This window comes from Anomaloglossus baeobatrachus, chromosome 2 (assembly GCF_048569485.1).
Source record: "Anomaloglossus baeobatrachus isolate aAnoBae1 chromosome 2, aAnoBae1.hap1, whole genome shotgun sequence".
Classification (NCBI taxonomy): Eukaryota; Metazoa; Chordata; class Amphibia; order Anura; family Aromobatidae; genus Anomaloglossus; species Anomaloglossus baeobatrachus.
Window position 1 is genome coordinate 631,079,860 of NC_134354.1, and position 23,476 is coordinate 631,103,335.

At 45.2% G+C, this 23,476-nt stretch overlaps 1 protein-coding gene across 1 annotated transcript in view; it reads left to right on the plus strand.

The window, feature by feature from the left end:
* LRRC63 (leucine rich repeat containing 63) overlaps nt 1–22,612 on the plus strand; it is a 98,980-nt gene extending 76,368 nt beyond the window's left edge. Inside the window, exons 9-11 of the mRNA XM_075334389.1 lie at nt 1,411–1,494; nt 15,058–15,297; nt 20,081–22,612. Coding sequence (XP_075190504.1) covers nt 1,411–1,494; nt 15,058–15,297; nt 20,081–20,261 — 505 coding nt within the window. The 3' untranslated portion in view covers nt 20,262–22,612. The remainder of the gene's footprint in view (nt 1–1,410; nt 1,495–15,057; nt 15,298–20,080) is intronic.
* The last annotated feature ends 864 nt before the right edge of the window (nt 22,613–23,476 follow it).

Sequence of the window (23,476 nt, forward strand, 5' to 3'; positions counted from 1 at the left end):
AAGGCAGTATTTACATTTAAATAATATAAAGACAAAAGACACAATACCTGGCTGTAGAGCCTCACCTTAGAGGTAATGTGGCAGTAAGTCAATAAAGGGTAGGTTTTCAACATTATCAGCCTTATATGTTTTTGTATCTATAAAAGCAAAGTTTATATATATATATATATATATATATATATATATATATATATATATATATATATATATATATATATATATATATATATATATATATATATATATATATATATATATATAAATGTCCCCGCCTGGTATATATGTCCCCATCCTGGTTTATTTGTCTCTTTCCTGGTATATATGCCACCTTCCTGGGCCCCTCCTAGTATATTTGTCCCCATCCTGGTATATATACCCCATCCTGGGCCCCTCCTGGTGTGTATATATATATATATAATATATATATATATAGAGAGAGATATCCTCCTCCTGGGCACATTCTGGTATATGTCCCATCCTGGTTTCTGACCACTTCCTGGTATATATGTCCTCCTCCTGGTATATATATGTCCCCTTCCTGGGCCCCATCTGGTATGTTTGTCTGCCATAAAAAAAATCAAAACAAAAATATTTTACTCACCCTCCCGCATTGCGGGGCTTCCGCTCTGAGCCGCGATGTATTTCAGCTGTATGTACGCCCTCTGACGCACATCCAGTTGAAACAAGACAGGGTTGGCGATCCCGCTTTTGTCTTCAGCTCACGAAGCGCTTACATTTGCTTGCCAGCTGCCGCGTCCTCGCCACTTCCGCATTGCCTGCAGCAGTGTGATGAGGTCGTAGAGTGATGCCTTCATCATGCTGCTGCACGCTGAGCTGGGCGCCCTGCTCTGCTCCACTGACCTTGCCTTCACCACATGGATGATTTGCATGTGATGTCCCTGAAGTGCTTCGCATGCAAATTAGCATAGTGGCGGAAGCGACACGACTGGGCCCCTTTTGCTGCGGCTGTGACTGGGTCCCGATGTAGAGAGGGTCTAGCCCGGGCCCGGGGCTTAATATAACTAAGTATTTATACCAGGCCCTGGCCAGGCTCCACCCTCATCACCAGGCCCTATACCCCAGTCATGGTTGTCATGCCTTGATGGCGGCCCTGCTTACATTTGCTAAAGATGTTACAATATTTTATCCGAGTATTATATAGTTTCCTTTTTTATGTAAAATATATTTTTGTGTTATACAGCATCAGTCCTCGATATAACTCAACAAAGTATGTGCTTGAAGACATAAATGTTACATTGTAATACTGGATTTTTTCGCAAAAGACCTAAGCAAGCTTCTTCTGTACATCATTGTCCTGTCTGAATGTTTCTTTTCTGTCTCTTTGATAAACATTTTTTATTTTATGGATCTGATGGATGAATTTTCCATTTTTCCATTTCTCTTTTGTAGGCTGTTTCTATTGCCATTTCTGCAGGTGCTGGATGTGTCCTACAATAACATTACTTCAATTCCAAATGACATATATAATCTCAGGTAATAAATACATGGATATTGTCATACTTGCATATGGAATTTAAACTTCGCTGGTGATTTATTTTCTAATACTGCCTATGGCTTTACTAAACTTTCCGTCAGAAATCACAAACGTAAAGGCAGGAATACTAAGGGTGATGTGTGATCACCAGACTCTTTCAATCCACGTAACAGTGAAAAAATTTTTTAGATCCACACTGGAAAAAATGCAGTTACAGTAATACCTTGACTTATGAGTTTAATTTGTTTTGTGACCGAGCTCTTAATTCAATTTGCTCTTAATTCAAATTAAATTTCCTCATTAAAATTAATTGAAATGCTATTAATCCGTCATAGCCCCTACTTATGGCCCCCATCCTAGTTTATGGCCCCCATCCAGGTACTGTATATATGATCCCCTTCCTGGTAGATGGCCCCCATTCTGGTATATATGATCCCCCACCCTGGTACATATGATTCCCCATCCTGGTACATGGTCCCCCTATCCTGGTACATATGATCCACCCCCCAACCTTGTACATATGAGCCCCCCATCCTGGTATATGGGTCCCCCATCCTGGTACATGTGATCCCCCTTCATGGTTCATGGCCCCCATGATGCTGCACACTACAAAAAAAAAAAAAAAACTATAATAGTCACCCTCCCTCTTATCATCCGCAGCACGACAACCTCATCTCATGCAGTCAGCTGATCAGCGTGTGAGAGCGCAGAACTCACACATTGATCAGCTGACCTCTATCACTCGCTGATCAGCTAACTGCTTGAGATGAGGACACCACACTGCGGAGGACCGGAGGGAGGGTGAGTATAATATTTTTTATTTTTTTTTTTTTAAGTGTGAGGTGTGATGCAGACAGGTGTTCAGCTGCTGCATGAGATGAGGAAGCCACGCTGCAGGAGATTGGAGGGCGAGTGAGTATAAGCTGCTCGTACATCACATTTATGCTTACATCATAAAGCAAAAAAAATACATAGCTTGCTATGCTCGTGGGGCAGGCACTGTATTAGTGAGTCCACTGGACTGAAGGTACTTGCCTGTGGGAGCAAACTGGACTGGCCGCCAAGTCTTTACTACTGCCACCGAAGATGGCAGTGGGTACACATGCTGGTAACCAGCTGGCAGAGGGCAGCCCCAGGGGATCTGCGGCACCCCGGCAGCTTGCCCCATGGACACAGTACAGTCTCTGCTAGTAGCGACAGCAGCAGCAGATAAAGTAGCAGATCCGTCCAGGATGGATGAATAGACACGGCAGCAGTGACCGTCAAGGATACTTGCAGTGGCGGGTATCATGGTAGCTGGTCGGAGTGGATGCTAGCAGTGGCAGCAGATCAGCAAACTGGCACAGCACTGAAATATAAACAACTGACAGCAGCAGCACTCAGCACAACAGCATCAACAGTACAAAGGGACCTGACAACTAGCAATGTAACTAACTCGTTGCCCAGGCACCTCTCATAGGGAAAAGGTGCCTTAAGTACCTGCAGCTTCTCAGCTGACCTGAGAGGCACTTCTGGGTGAGAGTGCGCTGGCCCGTTAAGAAAAGAGACGTGGCCTTCTGGCAGAACCAGGAAGCCTGTGATGTGCACACAGGCTCTGGGAGGCAGGAGTATGGAGCAGGGAAGAGAAAGCCACAGCAGGAGGTCCAGGCAGTTGAGAGGGCCGACGTCTGCTCTGGGGGAGTGGGGCAGGACAGTGCAGGGACGCCGGTATGGGCGTTAGAGCTATTCACATACTGAGGTGTTTTCTGGTGGTCAAAAATCACAAGTTTTCTAGTGGAAACTGCTACCTTTGACCAAATTTTTCATGTTGGACACACAATGTAAGAGTGGAATAAAATGTTTTTTTTTTTTTGGTTTTTTTTTAATGTTGCCTTTCTTTTGCGGAGATATTAGTAATCAAAGACCTAATGAGTTAACTTTTGCTAAGTCCAAGTGGGTGTTATCAGATAGTTTTCACTCAGGGCGTGTACTTCTTCTCACTGTATGAATTATTATATGTTATTAATAATATTTCCATGTGCATAGAATTGTACTTTCTTGGCCTGACTAAAACATGCTTGGAATATACTGTTAGGTCCAGAAATATTTGGACAGTGACACAAGTTTTGTTATTTTAGCTGTTTACAAAAACATGTTCAGAAATACAATTATATATATATATATAATATGGGCTGAAAGTGCACACTCCCAGCTGCAATATGAGAGTTTTCACATCCAAATCGGAGAAAGGGTTTAGGAATCATAGCTCTGTAATGCATAGCCTCCTCTTTTTCAAGGGACCAAAAGTAATTGGACAAGGGACTCTAAAGCCCGCTTTACACGCTTCAATATATCTCACAATCCGTCGTTGGGGTCAAGTTGTAAGTGACACACATCCGGCATCGTTTGTGAGGTATCTGCGTGTGATATCTACGTGCGATCAGGATTGAACACAAAACCGTTGATCGCAAACACATCGTATCTTTGTCTAGAATTGAGCGTTTTGTTGCACGAACCTAGTCAATTGTAACGTGTGACATCCCTCATACGATTTTGGTGTCTGTGGCTATGTGCGCAGGTGTGCGCTCTGCACCGCAGCTTAAAAAAGGTCCGCTTCAGAGCGCAGCTGAAAAGCTGCGTTCTGAAGCGCCTCACAATGTCTGTCATTCACTAATCTCTGTCAGTCGGTCACTATCTCTGTCCCTCACTCTCTGTCCCTCACTCTCTGTCCATGTCAGTCTATCCCCCTCTCTCATATACTCACCGATCCCCGGCGCTGCACGGCGGCTTTTACTGTTTTGAAAAAGCCGGCCGCCCATTAAACAATCTCGTATACCCTGCTATCCCCGCCCACCGGCGCCTATGATTGGTTACAGTGAGACACGCCCCCACGCTGAGTGACAGGTGTCACACTGCACCCAATCACAGCAGCCGGTGGGCGTGTCTATACTGTGTAGTGAAATAAATAATTAAATAATTAAAAAAAACGGCGTGCGGTCCCCCCCAATTTTAAAACCAGCCAGATAAAGCCATACGGCTGAAGGCTGGTATTCTCAGGATGGGGAGCTCCACGTTATGGGGAGCCCCCAGCCTAACAATATCAGCCAGCAGCCGCCCAGAATTGCCGCATACATTAGATGCGACAGTTCTGGGACTGTACCCGGCTCTTCCCGATTTGCCCTGGTGCGTTGGCAAATCGGGGTAATAAGGAGTTATTGGCAGCCCATAGCTGCCAATAAGTCCTAGATTAATCATGTCAGGCGTCTATGAGACACCTTCCATGATTAATCTGTAAATTACAGTAAATAAACACACACACCCGAAAAAATCCTTTATTAGAAATAAAAAACACAAACATATACCCTGGTTAACCACTTTAATCAGCCCCAAAAAGCCCTCCATGTCCGGCGTAATCCAGGATGCTCCAGCGTCGCTTCCAGCGCAGCTGTATGGAGGTGACCAGAGCTGCAGAAGACACAGCCGCTCCTGTCACCTCCACGTAGCTAATGAAGGCAATAGCGTGATCAGCTGAGCTGTCACTGAGGTTACCCGCTGTCAATTCTGGGCGGCTGTTGGCTAATATTGTTAGGCTAGGGGGCTCCCCATAACGTGGAGCTCCCCATTTTGAGAATACCAGCCTTCAGCCGTATGGCTTTATCTGGCTGGTTTTAAAATTGGGGGGGACCGCACGCCGTTTTTTTAAATTATTTAATTATTTATTTCACTACACAGTATAGACACGCTGAGTGACAGGTGATCACTGTGACCGGCTGCTGTGATTGGGTGCAGTGTGACACCTGTCACTCAGCGTGGGGCGTGTCTCACTGTAACCAATCATAGGCGCCGGTGGGCAGGGAATACGAGATTGTTTAATGGGCGGCCGGCTTTTTCAAAACAGTAAAAGCCGCCGTAGCAGTGTGAATGCCGTGCAGCGCCGCGCCGGGGATCGGTGAGTATATGAGAGAGGGCTCCTAAACTCAGGAGTTTAGCGGTCACCGGTGAGTCTTCACTGGTGACCGCTAATCAGGACGCGACACAGACAGAGCCGCAGCATGACCATGAAGTCGGGTGAGGTTCACCCGAGTTCATTCTGACAGTGCGGCTCTGTCTGTGTCTGCTGTCATCTGCCATTCAGCTCTGCTACATGGCTGTCTGTGTCTGCTGTTAGCGGCCATGTAGCAGAGCTGAATGGCAGATGACATAGTAAAAACGCATCCCTACACATTACACACGCTTGTCAAGTCAATAAATAAAAAAAAAGGTGCCCAGTGCATACGTCACAGAACACATGATCTAAAGGATCGCACATAAAATTGATCAATTTAACATAGACTACTAACGCACGTGTGACAGCAAATGAACGACCTACGTGCAATCTCATAAGATCCTGTATGCAACCTGGGCGTGTCACATCGCAAATGCGATTATACAACTAATTGAAACGTGTAAAGCAGGCTTAAGGGCTGCTCTGAAGGCGTCTCCCTCGTTAACCTGTAATCAATGAAGTAGTTAAAAGGTCTGGGGTTGATTACAGGTGTGTGGTTTTGCATTTGGAAGCTGTTGCTGTGACCAGACAACATGCGGTCTAAGGAACTCTCAATTGAGGTGAAGCAGAACATCCTGAGGCTGAAAGAAAAGAAAAAAACCATCAGAGAGATAGCAGACATGCTTGGAGTAGCAAAATCAACAGTCAGGTACATTCTGAGAAAAAAGGAATTGACTGGTGAGCTTGGGAACTCAAAAAGGCCTGGGCGTCCACGGATGACAACAGTGGTGGATGATCGCCGCATACTTTCTTTGGTGAAGAAGAACCCGTTCACAACATCAACTGAAGTCCAGAACACTCTCAGTGAAGTAGGTGTATCTGTCTCTAAGTCAACAGTAAAGAGAAGACTCCATGAAAGTAAATACAAAGGGTTCACATCTAGATGCAAACCATTCATCAATTCCAAAAATAGACAGGCCAGAGTTAAATTTGCTGAAAAACACCTCATGAAGCCAGCTCAGTTCTGGAAAAGTATTCTATGGACAGATGAGACAAAGCTCAACCTGTACCAGAATGATGGGAAGAAAAAAGTTTGGAGAAGAAAGGGAACGGCACATGATCCAAGGCACACCACATCCTCTGTAAAACATGGTGGAGGCAACATGATGGCATGGGCATGCATGGCTTTCAATGGCACTGGGTCACTTGTGTTTATTGATGACATAACAGCAGACAAGAGTAGCCGGATGAATTCTAAAGTGTACCGGGATATACTTTCAGCCCAGATTCAGCCAAATGCCGCAAAGTTGATCGGACGGCGCTTCATAGTACAGATGGACAATGACCCCAAGCATACAGCCAAAGCTACCCAGGAGTTCATGAGTGCAAAAAAGTGGAACATTCTGCAATGGCCAAGTCAATCACCAGATCTTAACCCAATTGAGCATGCATTTCACTTGCTCAAATCCAGACTTAAGACGGAAAGACCCACAAACAAGCAAGACCTGAAGGCTGCGGCTGTAAAGGCCTGGCAAAGCATTAAGAAGGAGGAAACCCAGCGTTTGCTGATGTCCATGGGTTCCAGACTTAAGGCAGTGATTGCCTCCAAAGGATTCGCAACAAAATATTTAAAATAAAAAATTTTTTTTTGGGTTTGGTTTATTTGTCCAATTACTTTTGACCTCCTAAAATGTGGAGTGTTTGTAAAGAAATGTGTACAATTCCTACAATTTCTATCAGATATTTTTGTTCAAACCTTCAAATTAAACGTTACAATCTGCACTTGAATTCTGTTGTAGAGGTTTCATTTCAAATCCAATGTGGTGGCATGCAGAGCCCAACTCGCGAAAATTGTGTCACTGTCCAAATATTTCTGGACCTAACTGTATATTCGATCAGTGGCCATTTACCAGCCTGGATCGTGGCGTGTAAACCTGTGATTTGCCTGTCACTATGATCCTTATTAGTCCTGCCATGACTTACTGCTGTACTGTTGTCGCTTTGTGGTTTTAATGAAACCTAGTTTATTTTTTTTCTTATCCTATTTATAGGGCCGTGCTCGGTATCTCATGTCGATATATCATTTATATTTTTAGCTGTGGTTTTTCTTGTTTTTCAACCAGTAATCACGTGATTTATTTGACTTCATTTCAGGTCTTAGCCCAGGTTTTTATTGTCTGTCTTCAATATGTCCAGTAGAGTTAATACAGTAGTTTTTCTGAACCGTGCAGATATCATGCTGTTCTGCAAAATGCGTCAAAGCAAATAGTTCTGTAATTGAGTAAAAGAACAGTGTGTGCCTGACTAATAAAGAGGTAAAAGGCAGACAGGAAACAAGCATTCACGACATATACGGTACATCATCAGTGATGCAAGGTACTCCAACAAGAACATCCAACAAGAATAGTCCCAAACTAGATTTCTCAGTAAATACGGCTGCCTTTTTCTGCTGTTTTGTAACACAGGTAGCAAAAGTAATGCACTTACAGCATACAGCAGCTCCTCTTGATAAAGGCAACACAAAGGCTAAATGCTGATGAAACAACTATTCACATACCTACAACCATGTTTTTCCCGAAAATTAGACCTACCCCAAAATTAGTTACTAGTCTGATTTTACAGGATTTTTGGAGTATGCTTGACATATAAACCCTATGCCAAAAATAAACCATAGTTATAGTCAGGGCCAGTATTAGGCCTAAGCCACACGGCGAGACAATCGGTGCGAGTGGAGTGTGATAAAACATCGCATTCCCCTCTGACCAATTCTTGCCTGTGTGTCAGCACACATGAGCGATTATTTTCTCAGCCCTAATCGGACCGAGAAAACAATCGCAGCATGCTGCGATTGTAAGCTGAGACTTTTTCTCTCACACCCATTCAAGTGAATGGGGTGAGAGAAAAATCGCACTGCACTCGCGGTACACCGGTGTACTGCCAGTGCAGTGCGAGAATGGCAATAGCCGACTACGGAGGAGAGAGGGAGAGAAATCCCTCCCTCCCCTCCTCCGTGCCAGCCCGCCCCTCGCAGCTGAGGTCTGCTCACATGATCAGACCTCAGATGCAGGCACACTCGTATGATACTCTGCTCCTGCTGTGCTGCCAGCGCGATCAGAGTCTCATGCGAGCATCGAGTAGTGCCTCGTGTGGCCCCGGCCTTGGGGGGAGTCAAACTGCGCAATTTCTCGGGGCACCCACTCTCAGGCTATGTGCGCACGTTGCCTTTTTTTGTAACCACAAAGATGCAGCATTTTTGTGCGTTTTTGGCCACACAAAAACTCACCCGTGGGAATAAACGCTTAAAAAACACATGCGTTTTTGCGCGTTGTTTGCTGCGTTTTTGTTGCTGTGTTTTTTCAAATGCATTGCATGGGTGAAGAACACTGGCAAAACCGCAGAAATAATTGACATGTTGCATCTTTGTGGTCACCACAAAAACGCACCTAAAACAAAACTACACTGTGCGGACAGCAAAAATGAAATCTCATAGACTTTGCTGGGAAAGCAAAGTAATGCAGTTTTTAGACCAAAAACGCACCCGAAAAACCTGCAAAAAATGCGCTGTGCGCACATAGCCTTAGGGACCCCAATGTTTGTATTCCAAGGTTAAGATTGTTTAAGGACCTTTGATGACTTCACAGTCATATGCTCAAAAGTCTCTAATTGTTGGAGTCTAAAAGAACTAAACATGAGACAGGCTAGTATGCAGGACTGGTATAAGGAGATGGGAGTGAAAACTGGGCAATTTACCAATTTATCAGGGCCCCAATTATCCCAGGGGCCCCAGCATTTATATAGTGATAAGACTGCTTGAGGAACTTTGTGACATCACGCCCTTTAATCAAAGGTTTCTTAAAGGGAACCTGTCAGCAGATTTGGGGCCTATAAGCTGCGGCCACGATCAGTGGGCTCTTATATACAGCATTCTAACATGCTTTATATAAGAGCCCAGGCCGCTGTGCAGAATGTAAAAATCACTTTATAATACTTACCTAAATGGTTGCTGTGGTGGAATTGGGTCATATGGGCGTCTCCGTTCTCCGATACCGGCGCCTCCTCTTTCGGCCATCTTCGTCCTCCTTCTGAAGCCTATGTGCATGACGCGTCCTATGTCATATACACTCGCCGGTCCCACGCAGGCACACTACAATACATTGATCTGCCCTGCCCTGATCAAAGTGCGTCTGCGCAGGACCTCAATGCTAGCAAGTGTGGATGACGTAGGAAGTGTCATGCACCCTGGCTTCAGAAAAAGGATGACAAAGATGGTCGACAGAAGAGGCGCCAGCACCGGAAAACGGAGACACCCATATGACCCAATGCAGAAATCTGGCGTAAAATTCCTTGAAATGTCCCAAAATTTTTGGACAAGTCTAAATGCTTTTACTTTACATGAAGATGGGTGTGACGGGGTCCTTCTCCGATATCACACAATCAACAGAGCGAGAGATAGGTGAACAATCTAAAAAAACATTTGTTCCAAGCAAAACAGAATGTCCATCAAATAATGCACCACACAGAGGGTAAAATTGTCCAGTAATGGTATAAATGTCCCAGGAGATTCGTCATAATCCTCCAGCAGTCCTTTTCCAGGGAAATCGGGGTGTCTCAGTCTCTCTGGGGTGTCAACCTCTCCTCCGAGGATGAATCTTAGGCTACTTTCACACATCCGGATTTTTGCTCTGCGGCACAATACGGCGTTCTGCAGAAAAACCGCAACCGGCTTTTGTAACGCCGGTTGCGTTTTTTTTTTGCATAGACTTACATTAGTGCCGTATTGTGCCGCAGGGGCTTGCGTTCGGTCCGGTTTTTGCCGCATGCGGCAGATTTAGCCGATGCCGCGGCCGGATCGAACGTTCCCTGCAACGTTTTTTGCTCCGGCAAAAAACACCGCATCGCGCCGCATCCGGCCGCTGCGGCGCATTTTTCAATGCATACCTATGGAGGCCGGATGCGGCGCGATGCGGAAAAAAACGCATCCGGTCGCCGCATGCGGTTTTTTCCACTGCGCATGCTCAGTAGCATGCCGCAACCGGAAAAAACCGGACGGGCCGCATGTAAAAACTTATGCAACGGATGCGGTGTTTTCGCCGCATCCGTTGCATAGTTTTCACAGCCGGATTGAGCCGCAGTGCTCAAACCGGATGTGTGAAAGTAGCCTTACTCCTTCTCTCTTCTCCTGCTCAGCCAGACTGAATCAGGCCCCCTTCCCCACACCTAGGGACAGAAGCACTTCAAGGAGTTATAAATCTGCAGACAGGATAAACAATACACCGAATAGACAGACTACCACACCCAAAACATGAACCCACACAAAATGGTACATGACCCACAATATCCCACCATCACAATGGGTCTTGATGTTGAGAAACTCATCAAAGAAAAAAAAAACAACTCCTTTTAAACCATCACATCATTTAATTTATGAGAAAAACTGTCATGCTCTTTTTTTGTGATTGAGACAAAGGACATAAAAAAAAGTTTAAGAAAATTGCATATTGAGAAACAACAGATTACATCAGGCCCAAAGCCACTTAATTTGCTAACCACATACTTTCCCAAGAAGAGAATGTCTCGTTTGCAGACATAATAGCCCATCACGTTGCACGTTATCTGAACATAGTCTGGTCTAAAAATCTCTTGCAGCATTAATGTTTGAATGAGGGTGCTATATACTTAGTATATCTGTGTTGTCTTCTAATCTTAGATAGTTCTGGACTGTGTCATTGTATTAATACAATCAATCAAGAGATCTGTCTAATTATTAACAGTAACATTTTTGGAAAGGGGTTCACCAAGGTAATATTGAGCACAATGTATATAATATGGGCGCTACATGCACTATCACTGCACATAGCATTTGTAGGCACTTTCAGATGTATATGCACTGGAGGAATACACCCCAAAAAGACCACAGTCTGGATGGATGTCTAGACAATGGGGAACCATTAAAAAGTAAAAAAAAAAAAAAAAGTCTGCCGCACAATATAGAGAATTTTTCATGACGGCCCTCTGTTTAAGGCCTCATTCACACGTCTGCGAAAACACGTTTTGCACGGACATGTAAAAGGTGCGTATGCCCTCCGTGTGCCGTGTTTTTGGCACATGTGTGTTCTCCATGTGCTATCTGTGATAACACATGGAGAAGAGGAACTTTCTGCTCACATGTCCCTGGCGTTGCTGTCCGTGGTCCTAATGTATGGTCTCCGACCCTGCCAACTCCCCACTGCTGCTGCTGCTTCCGGTCCTCTGTGCCGTGCATATGCAATGAGCATAATGAGCAGGGTCGGAAGCAAGAGACAGCAGGCAGGGCTGGAGAAGGTGAGTGTAGAAATTAATTTAATTTCACAGGCACATGTGTTTTCTCCTTTACGTGTCACACTGATGTCACACAGATCACATCCGTGTGGTCCGTGTGACACCCATGCTTCTGGAGAAAAACAGACATGTCTACGTGTGGAGCACACGGACACACAATCCATGGCAAAACACGCACGTGTGCACAGACTTATTGATTTTAATGGGTCTACGTGTGCCCGTGTCTCCGGTACGTGTGAAAACGGTCCTCACACATACCGGAGACACGGACGTGTGAAGGAGGCCTAAGAAACTGCACTTTGCTATGCCATTAAAAGGGTATTCCTATCTCCAAGATCCTATCCCAATATGTAGTATATGTAATAATAATGATATTAGCAAATACCTCCAATTAGAAATATGAAACTTTTCAATTCCATTAAGATGCAAACAAGAAGAAACCAAGTATGGAAGACCCACACCAGGTTGGCAGCAGCTCAAAAATACATGAAAGAAAGGAGGAACTGGAGCAATATGCTGAATAATCAATCAAAATTTATTTAAGACAAAGTCATTAAAGTGCACAGTGCAATACATATTGGCATATAATATTTTACATATGAAAGAAGGATGGGGGGACATGATGTATAAAAATCAAATGCCGGGTTCGGACCAAGATAAAATGCTCACTAAGTAGGGGCTCACATGTGGCCTGGCACAGATGTAATCAGGAATTCCCTAAGTAGCTTGTATATATCTGTTTAACAGGGGTAAACCCTGTAGAGAGAGTGTATCATACTCCAGGACCCAGAGCGGTTTACATATGCCTGTTGATAGAGGTAAATCTGTGAGTGGATATTAAAATGGCCCGTATACCAGGTATCTTAACAGGGGTAAACCTTATAACAGTATTAAGTTACCACACTTAAAAAATTAGGAGGTTAAGAAAACAATTGTATAATATCCATAAACAGGGGTGAACCTTGTAAGCTAAATGCCAGGTGTCTGAACAGGGGTGAACCAGGTATGGGTCAGGGAGTCCCCAGGCAGATAGCGGGTGCCTGTTAACAGGGGTAAGCCTTATAAGCCAAATACCAGGTGTCTGAACAGGGGTAAACCAAGTGTAGATTAGGGAGTCCCCAGGCAAATAGCGGGTGCCTGTTCTGAACAGGGGTAAACCAGGTGTGGGTCAGGGAGTCTCCAGGCAAATAACAAGTACCTGTTAACAGGGGTAAACCCTGTAGGTGGGTGGAAACTATACTGTATTAAGAGTAAGGGAGGCCCAGAGCAGATACGTTATACCTCTACACAGGGGTAAGCACTGTGCGGGAAATAGTATGGAGATGAATGGTGGCAGCTGAGAAGCTGGGGTGACTGGCAGAAGCAGGGCAAAGTGCCCGTTAAAGAACATTACCTAAGTCCGGTGGCAGGAGGCCCGATGCACGTTTCGTGGCACTTTAGCAATACGCTGGCCGCTTCATGGGGGAAAGTGAAGAGTGATGCACATGTCCTGTAGTGCGACCTATAAATGCATCCGCGGCGATGAACGCCGCGAATGAGATTCGACGTTCCAGAGTAAAAGCGGTGCATGCGTGGGTCCGTCAAACGCCCCCGTTGCGCAACCCCGGCAGTCAAGGTGTTAGGCGCATGCGCAGAGGCCCGAGCAATTTGCAAGAGCCACCGAGCACGCGCGGACACCATGAAGACGCCGAGGTGCGGCCAGGAGACGAGAGACGGGCGCGCGCATGCGCACAAGACTCCGGACACGTGAATGGATTGTCAGATGGTGAATACAATGAAATGGACTGTAAAGACAAACAATATTAGAAAAAGTATGTATATATAAACATGTATTAGATACATATAATCTATCATTCAAGATATAGGGAAGTTGGTTTAGATATACTTAGTAGGTATATAGACAATCTTTGTAAACAAAAACAGCCCTAACAGAATGATGAAAGATCACGTCCATGAAGTAAGTGAGGGATCCACACTTGGTCAAATCCAGTCCATATAAATTCAGGAGGATCTAAGAAAGAAAAAAATAAATACACAAAACATAAATAAAATAAAAACACATAATAAAAACCACTAAAAACCCAGAAGATGAATTGCGATAGGTGTGTAGCCATGAATCTCCCGATAGGGCGTATTTTAGTAACATACAAATAATGTATTTATGGCAAACAACAACCATTACAATAAAAAGTCAGAGAAATGAAAATTCCACTATATGGTAAGGCGGACCTAGAGAAAAGAGGCAAAACTCAGACACCTGGTATTTGGCTTATAAGGCTTACCCCTGTTAACAGGCACCCGCTATCTGCCTGGGGACTCCCTGACCCATACCTGGTTCACCCCTGTTCAGACACCTGGTATTCGGCTTACAAGGTTCACCCCTGTTTATGGGTAATATACAATTTTTTCTTAACCTCCTAATTTTTTAAGTGTGGTAACTTAATACTGTTATAAGGTTTACCCCTGTTAAGATACCTGGTATACGGGCCATTTTAATATCCACTCACAGATTTACCTCTATCAACAGGCATATGTAAACCGCTCTGGGTCCTGGAGTATGATACACTCTCTCTACAGGGTTTACTCCTGTTAAACAGATATATACAAGCTACTTAGGGAATTCCTGATTACATCTGTACCAGGCCACATGTGAGCCCCTACTTTGTGAGCATTTTCTCTTTGTCCGAACCCGGCATTTGATTTTTATACATCATGTCCCCCATCCTTCTTTCATATGTAAAATATTATATGCCAATATGTATTGCACTGTGCACTTTAATGACTTTGTCTTAAATAAATTTTGATTGATTATTCAGCATATTGCTCCAGTTCCTCCTTTCTTTCCTCCAATTAGAAATGTAGTACAGTTCTTCTGATTAGAAATGTCTTTTACGTCATGTGCAGGGCATTACAGGAGCTTAGGTATCTATGGTTACAACCACTAGCAACTAACTAACCATGGATACCTAAGCTACTGTAATGCCCTGCACATGAGGTAAGAGACATAAGAGGCTTAAGCAGGAGATCTATACTACATTTCTAATTGGAGGTATTTGCTAATATTATTATTACACCTACTACGCATTGGGATAGGATCTTTAAATATACAATATACGGACGCACACCAGTCAGCTAGAGACCAAAAGAAGACACTTTGGGCCTCCGTTTGGTGATTTGAGACTGTCAATAGAAAAGTATGCAACAGGAAAAATATTTGTATTTTTGACTAAATGGAAATTTTGTAGTACATGTGTAAATGGAATAATGTGTATCTTCCTAGGGCGCTGGAGTTTCTAAACGTGGAAGGAAATAGTTTAGCTGCCTTACCCTGTGGAGCCCTGAAGCTGAAATTAAAACACCTACGTGTGGGGAATAATCGGATGCATCCTCTGTTCTGGAGCGAAAACACGCACATTCAACCACAACGTCTAATGGACTTAGCAGCCATGTCCTTTGGCAAAAACAACATGTTTCGCTATTTCACAGCTATTCCTAGTGAGGTGACACACATACTACAGAAGTAAGTCCTGCCAAGTTCTGAGTTGTAAGTACAATACCAAATTAGAGCCTCAGAAGTGCATAGTGCAATAGCTACACTTTATGGTTATGGAGCCACATGTACCTCTATATAAATCCCTTATGAGAACATGATAAATGTTGTGTAGATGTTCACACGTACAACCGCATAGTAACATAAGAAAGAGGAAGTTGCAACACTGACCATGAACAGAGAGAAAGTAAAGGAAAACAAGTAATATAGAGGCCTATTTTATACACCCTGTCTGTATAATTGCTCCCCTGTCTCCACACACCCCACCTCAACCCCCAAAAAAAAATTCAGCCGAGAGGGTGAGGCATGCTACATAGGCATAGTAACAGAAGAGCGTATATTGCGGCACTTACAAAATAATTTGATTGAAGTCCCTTAGGGTTCTCATCCACTACGATAACCATTTTATGGCCTTCCTAAAGTATAATGCCAACAAAAATGCCTTCCAAAAACAGTATGACACACCCACAGTGAATTTTTCCACAGTGCTCTCCACAAATATGATACCCCGAATACATTATTATGCCCCATAGTGCCCCCAACATAGTCATGTTCCCACACATACTTCATGAGGCCCTAGTGCCCCCAACAGATTATGACAGCCCCACAACACAGGATGATGGCCCTCTTACAGCCCTTCACACAGTATGAGTTTCCCATAGCCCTTCACATAGTATAATGGATCCTACTCAGCTTTCCACATAATATAACGACCCCCACAACTCTCCACTAGTATAATGGCCCCCATGTCACCTCATATACATAAACAGTATGACTACCCACCAGCCCCACCAATTCATTGCTTCCAAAGATGGCACCACAGTATACAGTGTGTCCACCCATATCCTGTCCACCGCCATTAAGTTGAGAATGTTTATCTCGAAAACGGAACGAGATAGAGAAAAACAACTTTGTAACTCACTTTTTTTCTCTATCTCGTTCCGTTTTCGAGATAAAAATGCTAGCTCCGTTGTTTTCCACCAGGTGGCGCTATAGTTGGTTTCATTGCGTAGCGCATGGATACTTTACTACACCTAGACACCACTTCTATGCCTATAGCTGCCGCTGTTCTCAAGTTAATGGCGGTGGACAGGATATGGGTGGACACACTGTATACCCCACACAATGTATATATCCCACACACAGTATATCTACAAAAACAGAAAGACAGCCTCATACTCATTGCTAAAATAAAATCTACTCACCTCTCTACATTACCCCGCTGCTCCTGTTTCTGCACTGTGTGTTCTGAAGATCCGCACAGCAGGCACAATTTAATAACTTCATTGCACCCGCTGTGCTGAATCTCAGAATCTCATAATGAATGATGGAACACTGATCTGACAGCTCCCTCTTTCATCATTGTTTTTAACTGTATCTGCATCCAGGATGTAGATACCGAGCAGGGGGTGTAGGGCCAGTGCCAACTGTCTCATGAGCCCCATAGCGGCTGCATGGTTTGGAGCTATAAGTGGTAAGCAACTTATTCCATCTTTATTAGCCTAGACTAAAGGCCCGTTACACGCAACGACGTATCTAACGATATATCGCCGGGGTCACGGATTCCATGACGCACATCTGGCATCGTTAGCGACGTCGTTGCGTGTGACACTAACGAGCGACCGTTAACAATGGAAAATACTCACCATATCGTCCATCGTTGACACGTCGTTCCTTTTCAAAAAATCGTTGATTGTGAGGATGCAGGTTGTTCGTCGTTCCCGAGGCAGCACACATCGCTACGTGTGACACCGCAGGAACGAGGAACAACATCTTACCTGCAGCCGCCGGCAATGACGAAGGAAGCAGGTGGGCGGGATGTTACAGCCGCTCATCTGCGCCCCTCCTATTCTATTGGGCGGCCACTTAGTGATGCCGCTGTGACGCCGCGAACCTCCCCCTTAGAAAGGAGGTAATTCGCCGGCCACAGCGACGTCGCTTGTCAGGTAAGTCTGTGTGACGGCTCCTAACGATATTGTGCGCCACGGGCAGCGATATCGCTGCGTGTAAAGCCCCCTTAAGGCTATGTGCCCACGTTGCGTTTGTCCCTGCAGAAATTTCTGCAGCAATTTGACAGCACATGTGCGCTTCAAATCGCTGCAGAAACACTGCGTAATGAATGCAGTGAAAAAGCGATTTCATGCACTCTGGATGCAGCCCCCACCATAGACAGAGCAGGAGCTGCATCCAAAGCGCACAGAATAAGTGACATGTTGCTTTTTAGAACGCAGCGTTTTGGCAGCATGCAAATCGCTGCATTCTAAAACGCAACGTGCACACGGATTATACGCAATCTTCATAGATTGTGCTGGGGACGCAGGATGCATGCAGTTACGCTGCAGTGCAATACGCAACGTGGGCACAGAGCCTAAGAATGGATACCAAAATGAGATAAGAAGTGAAGCTGACCATATACATTAGACAACTCCTGGCTAAATTCTTATAATGTGCAGACATTTGTTTAACTGGAGAAATGAGGTAATTTGTGTGATGAGATATCATCTGTGGGAATACAGGAGTGTAATAGAAGAAAAAGCAACCGCAATCTCACGAATTCTTGAATTCAGACCGTCAAATGGGTTTTCATGCAATTTTATTCACATAACACGTCATAGAATGTAGGTATAATGCGTCACAATTATCCTTACGTCTCATGCCATGCTTTTTGTGTCTGTTATATAAATAATATTAAAAAAGCTTGACCCATATTCAAATGTTAAAGGGAATCTGTCAGCTGGGTCATGCTGCCCAAATCAAACGCAGTCTTAATCAGAGCCTGGCTGCACAATTGCAACCAGTTATATCTATCTCCGAAACGCTTTAAAGAAAATTATAATTTGAAAATCCAACTAGACTAGTCCGGTCACCCCAGACTGGCTTTTCCCAGCTCTGCTAGAGGTGATTGATAGGTCTCTCCCTATGTACGCACACATAAGAGATCTGTCTGTGACCTAGAACGGTGTGGGAAGAAGTCAACTGTGGTAAACGAGGAACTAGCCTCATCTCTGGCTATGGCCCATTGCTAGATCTTCAAATATATTTTCTCTGAAATAAGTGTTGCAGAGAATGATCTACCTGGCCCCAATCGTGCATCCAGGCTTTGTTTCACGCTGCTTGCAGTTTGGTCAGACTGCCAGGCTCCCTTTAAGTCTGCCAAAATTATTTTAGCAACCAACTTTTGCAAAGTATCCTTAAGGGGGCTTTACACGCTACGACATCGCTAATGCAAACTCGTTGGGGTCACGGAATTGGTGACGCACATCCGGCCGCATTAGCGATGCCGTTGCGTGTGACACCGATGAGCGATTTTGCATCGTTGCAAAAACGTGCAAAATTGCTCATCGGTGACATGGGGGTCCATTCTCAAAAATCGTTACTGCAGCAGTAACGAGGTTGTTCCTCGTTCCTGCGGCAGCATACATCGCTCCATGTGACACCGCAGGAACGAGGGAGCTCTCCTTACCTGCCTCCCGGCCGCTATGCGGAAGGAAGGAGGTGGGCGGGATGTTACGTCCCGCTCAGCTCCGTCCCTCCGCTGCTATTGGGCGGCCGCTCAGTGACGCCGCTGTGACGCCGCACGGACCGCCCCCTTAGAAAGGAGGCGGTTCGCCGGTCACAGCGACGTCGCTAGGAAGGTAAGTATGTGTGACGGGTCTAAGCGATTTGCCCATGTCGCGCAACAGATGGGGGCAGGTACCCACACTAGCGATATCGGGACCGATATCGCAGTGTGTAAAGCCCGCTTTAGGCCGGTTTCAGACGTCTGTGTTTCAGGTAGGTGTGACATCCGTTTTTAACACTGATGCCACACTTACCCATGTTATTCTCTGGCGTTATACACACATCCGTGTTTTCATACCGACCGTGTGACCCCACGTGGCCCCACACGTACACACAGAGACATGTCCGTTTTTTCTTCGGCATCACGGGTATCACATGGATCGCACACTGATGTGATCCGTGTGACACGTACCGGAGAAAACACGTGTCTTTGACATAAAAAAGATTTTCCATATTCACCTGTATCCAGCGCTGCTGTCTCCTGCTTCTGACCCCTGCTCAGTGTGCTCATTGAATATTCACTGCACCTCAGACCTGGAAGCAGGAGTATCGCCAGGGACAGCAGCTCCGGTGACAGGTGAGTATCCAGCAAGCAGTGTGTGTACAGTGGCGTCCAGGAGGTCATCAGAGTTCCCAATGAACTCTGATGAACCCGTGAACTCACCGTTGTGACACCTGCTGTAGCACGGGTGTCGCGGGGGTGTCATCAGAGTTCATTGGGAACTCCGATAATCTCCTGGACTTCACTGCACACACATTGCTTGCTGGATACTCCCCTGTCACCGGCGATGCTGTCCCTGGCGATGCTTCCGCTTCCAGGTTTGAGGTGCAGTGAATATTCAATGAGCATAATTAGCTGGGGTCAGAAGCGAGAGACAGCAGAGCCGAAGACAGCACCGCTGGATACAGTTAAATATAGAAAATATTTTTATTTCAAAGACACATGTTTCTCCGGTACATGTCACACTGATGTCACACGTATGCAAATACAGATGACACAAGTGTGATACACGTGTGAAAAACGTATGACCATACCCATGCGTGTGGCTTTTACCTGATTAAACGTGGACGTCTGAATCCGGCCTTATATACAGGTTGGCCTTGATGTAGTTTCTAAAGTTTCCTTATTTAGTTGGTCTTCCCTGTGTGCACTCGACATCTAAGTTTTTATTATATTCTCTTTTCTATCCAGTTTAACAGTGTGTGACTGCTGCCGAGGTGTCTTATCAGGGGAAGGACTTCGCTTTATTCGACCTTGTGAGAAAATCTTTGGAGTCTGCAAGCTGCCATTTCTGTTTCATGCTTGCTCGCCCTCTTGTTACAGAAGCTTTATGTGCCAGACAGAGTCACTTACTCATCTCTATGACAGCTAACGTGCATTCTTTATAATAGTAAATGAGCGCCATCTTTTTAATGAAAGAAAACCTATCAAGTCCCAATCCGCCACCCCTATAATCTACAGGCATATTCCTAAAAAAAAAAGTTTCTACCGGTTCAAAAACTACTTTAAAACAAGCCCGATAATTATTTAATAGCCAAACCTGTGTAAATGAGTGGGTATTGTAGCGCAAGTGAGTTAATATTCTTACTGATCACAGTCTTCTCCAATTTCTGGCTCACATTGTGCTCTTTGTTACACTGTAAGGGGTACTTTACACGCTGCGGCATCGCTACCGATATATCGTCGGGGTCACGTCGTTAGTGATGCACATCCGGCGCCGGTAGCAACATCGCAGCGTGTAACACAAATGAGCGACGATCAACGATCGCAAAATCGTTCGAAAACGGTGACCGTTGACACGTCGTTCATTTCCTTAATATCGCTGCTGCCACCGGTACGATGTTGTTCGTCGTTCCTGCGGCATCCCACATCGCTATGTGTGACACCGCGGGAGCGACGAACATCTTACCTGCGTCCACCGGCAATGCGGAAGGAAGCAGGTGGGCGGGATGTTACGTCCCGCTCATCTACGCCCCTCCACTTCTATTGGTTGGCCGCTTAGTGACGTCGCTATGACGCCGAACGCACCTCCCCCTTGAGGGAGGGATTGTTCGGCTGTCACAGCGACGTCGCTGACCAGGTATGTGCGTGTGATGCTGCCGTAGCGGTAATGTTTGCTACGGCAACGAGCACCAACTGTCGCACGAGCGACGGGGGCGGGTGCTATCGCGCTCAACATTGCTAGCAATGTCGCAGCGTGTAAAATACCCCTTAGTCTATGCAACCTCAGAACGAAGCTCCATAGACTTACATTGTAAAAGTGACTTCCGACTCACACAGCGAGTCGAAATAGAAGTCAGCAAAGTATTGGAGTGGCACCATAAACCAGAGAAAATGGTGAATCGTAAGTATATTAACACATATACACTACATTAGATACAGTTATTCAGGTTTGGCTAATAAGAGTATTGGGAGCACTTTTTTTTGTCTTTTCATATGGATATTAACCAAGACTAGTCCAGCATCTGATCTATAAAAATGTCTTGTTCATCCCCATCATATCTTCTGCTCTGGAAATCTTTCATGCGATGTCCTACTTGCCTGGGCATGTGCAGTGAAACCAGGTGTACTCTTCCTGGCTTCATTGTAGCACTGCACATGCCCAGGAAGGCATAATAATGACAATTCCTGGACTGAAGGTATTACTGCTATTTGCAGTGCCTGGATATAGCCAGTGTACGAGCTGCAATAGCACAGCTCAGCTCTGTTTACTATGTTGTGGCCATTCTCAGCTCTTGTTGAGGTGTATGGAACCTGAGTTGCAGTTGTGCCGACCCCGCGTCAGCAGCCGGGCTGCTCGGATCCAGATCCGCAGTGGCTCAAGGGGTCTCCGGACCTGGGGTCGGGGTCATGCGGCCACTCAAATAAAAGGGGGAGTATTTTCATGGGGCTGTTTGGTTAAAGTTCGTGATGCCACCCGTGGTGTGTGGTAAGGGTGAAGTGGCGTCTGCCACCTAGTCAGCTCAGGTAGTCTGGGAGCTACAACCCCCGACTCCCACTTCACTCCTTTCACTTCCTTTGCTCAACTCTTTCTGTGTCTCAGCTCTCTCTGACGTGTTCCCTCCCCTGACACCTCAGGACCCCTAGGTGGGCGTCACCATCTGCCTGGCCCCGTCCACTGGTGTGTACCTATTGTCCCGGGGGGTGACTAGCCTTTGTGGCTGGTGTTTGTACCTGTGTGTGGGGTTGTGTTGGTATGCCAAGGAGGATGGAGTCCTGCACCTGGAAGATTTGTGCAGTCTCTGTGACAACCTGGTTTTGCCAGAGCGTCTCACAGTACTTGAGAATGGCCACTATAGGAGCTGTGCTGTGCTAGCTCTGTGCTGTTCTGGCATTGTGCGCTGGGTACATCCGGTGAAACTGATCATTAGGGGATTCCGGATGTTGGACCCCACCAATCTCATGTTGATGTTCTCTACCATGGATAGGTCATCAGTATCCAAACCCTTTTAATCCTCTTGCTGCAAAAATGTTAAATTCAAGTAATTTATAAATGTGAACATCTGGTTAATAAAAAAAAAGAAAACCTGATTGAATTTACATAGAATCATTTCTTAGTTATTACAATTGAAATACAAAAGCATATTCAAAATAATTTGTTTCAAAATATTTTTTTTTATTTCTTTATTCCAAGGTGAATAACCCCAAGTTTAATAACCTGTATTGGTATTGCATTCCCCCCATTCCTAATAACCTTGGTTGCTCTTCTCTGCACCCGCTCTAGTTCAGGTATGTCTTCCTTATACACCGGAGACCAAAAGTGTACACAGTATTGTAAGTGTGGTTGCATTAGTGACGTTTATAAAGGCAAACTATGTTTCTTTTAACCCCTCACCGACATCCTTGCACAATGTGGCAGTGGCAATATGGGCTGAGCTTGACCCATACCCAGCAGCTAACCGCTGTGTTACAGCCAGGACTTGCCTCTAAAAGCCACACATGGTGCAGATCTCTGCCCGCTATTGTTAACCTTTTAAATGCCGCTGCAAACTCTAACAGCGACATTAATAGCCCACTGACATGGGGGCACGCCATTCTATGTACCTGTTGGTACTCCTTTGGTAAGGTTGCAGCGTGCTGATTTATTGCTATAGTCTTTTCAGGAAAGAACGGGGGTCATCGCCGTGCTAGTCACCAATGCCAGTAAGGGATTATTGATCCAGGTCCTTTATTGCATGAACATATACAAGTCTACGTGTTTCAGGGGGTCTCTGCCCCCTTCCTCAGGACAGTATATAATAGGAACAATAACAAAGGTATTGTTCCTGTCTGTTATATACTGTCCTGAAAAGACTATCTTGATTCCTGCGTGGCTGCAGCTTTCACCTCCTGGGACTAAGCGATTTGGGTGTTATGACCTTTCACAACACTTTTAAGGGAGTGTAATTTAAAAATGTTTCCTTCTTTTTAATCTGGTAAGACCCTATTGCGCCCTTCTCTCCACAGTTCCTGACATCTGATGTATTGCTATGACAGCCGGGGTTCTGTTGAAGACCTCTATGCCTTTAATCACAAAGCTCCCTTGAAACTCAGCCAGTGGCCACGCTTCAAAGGAGACCATTATTTTTACTACATGCAGCAATACTG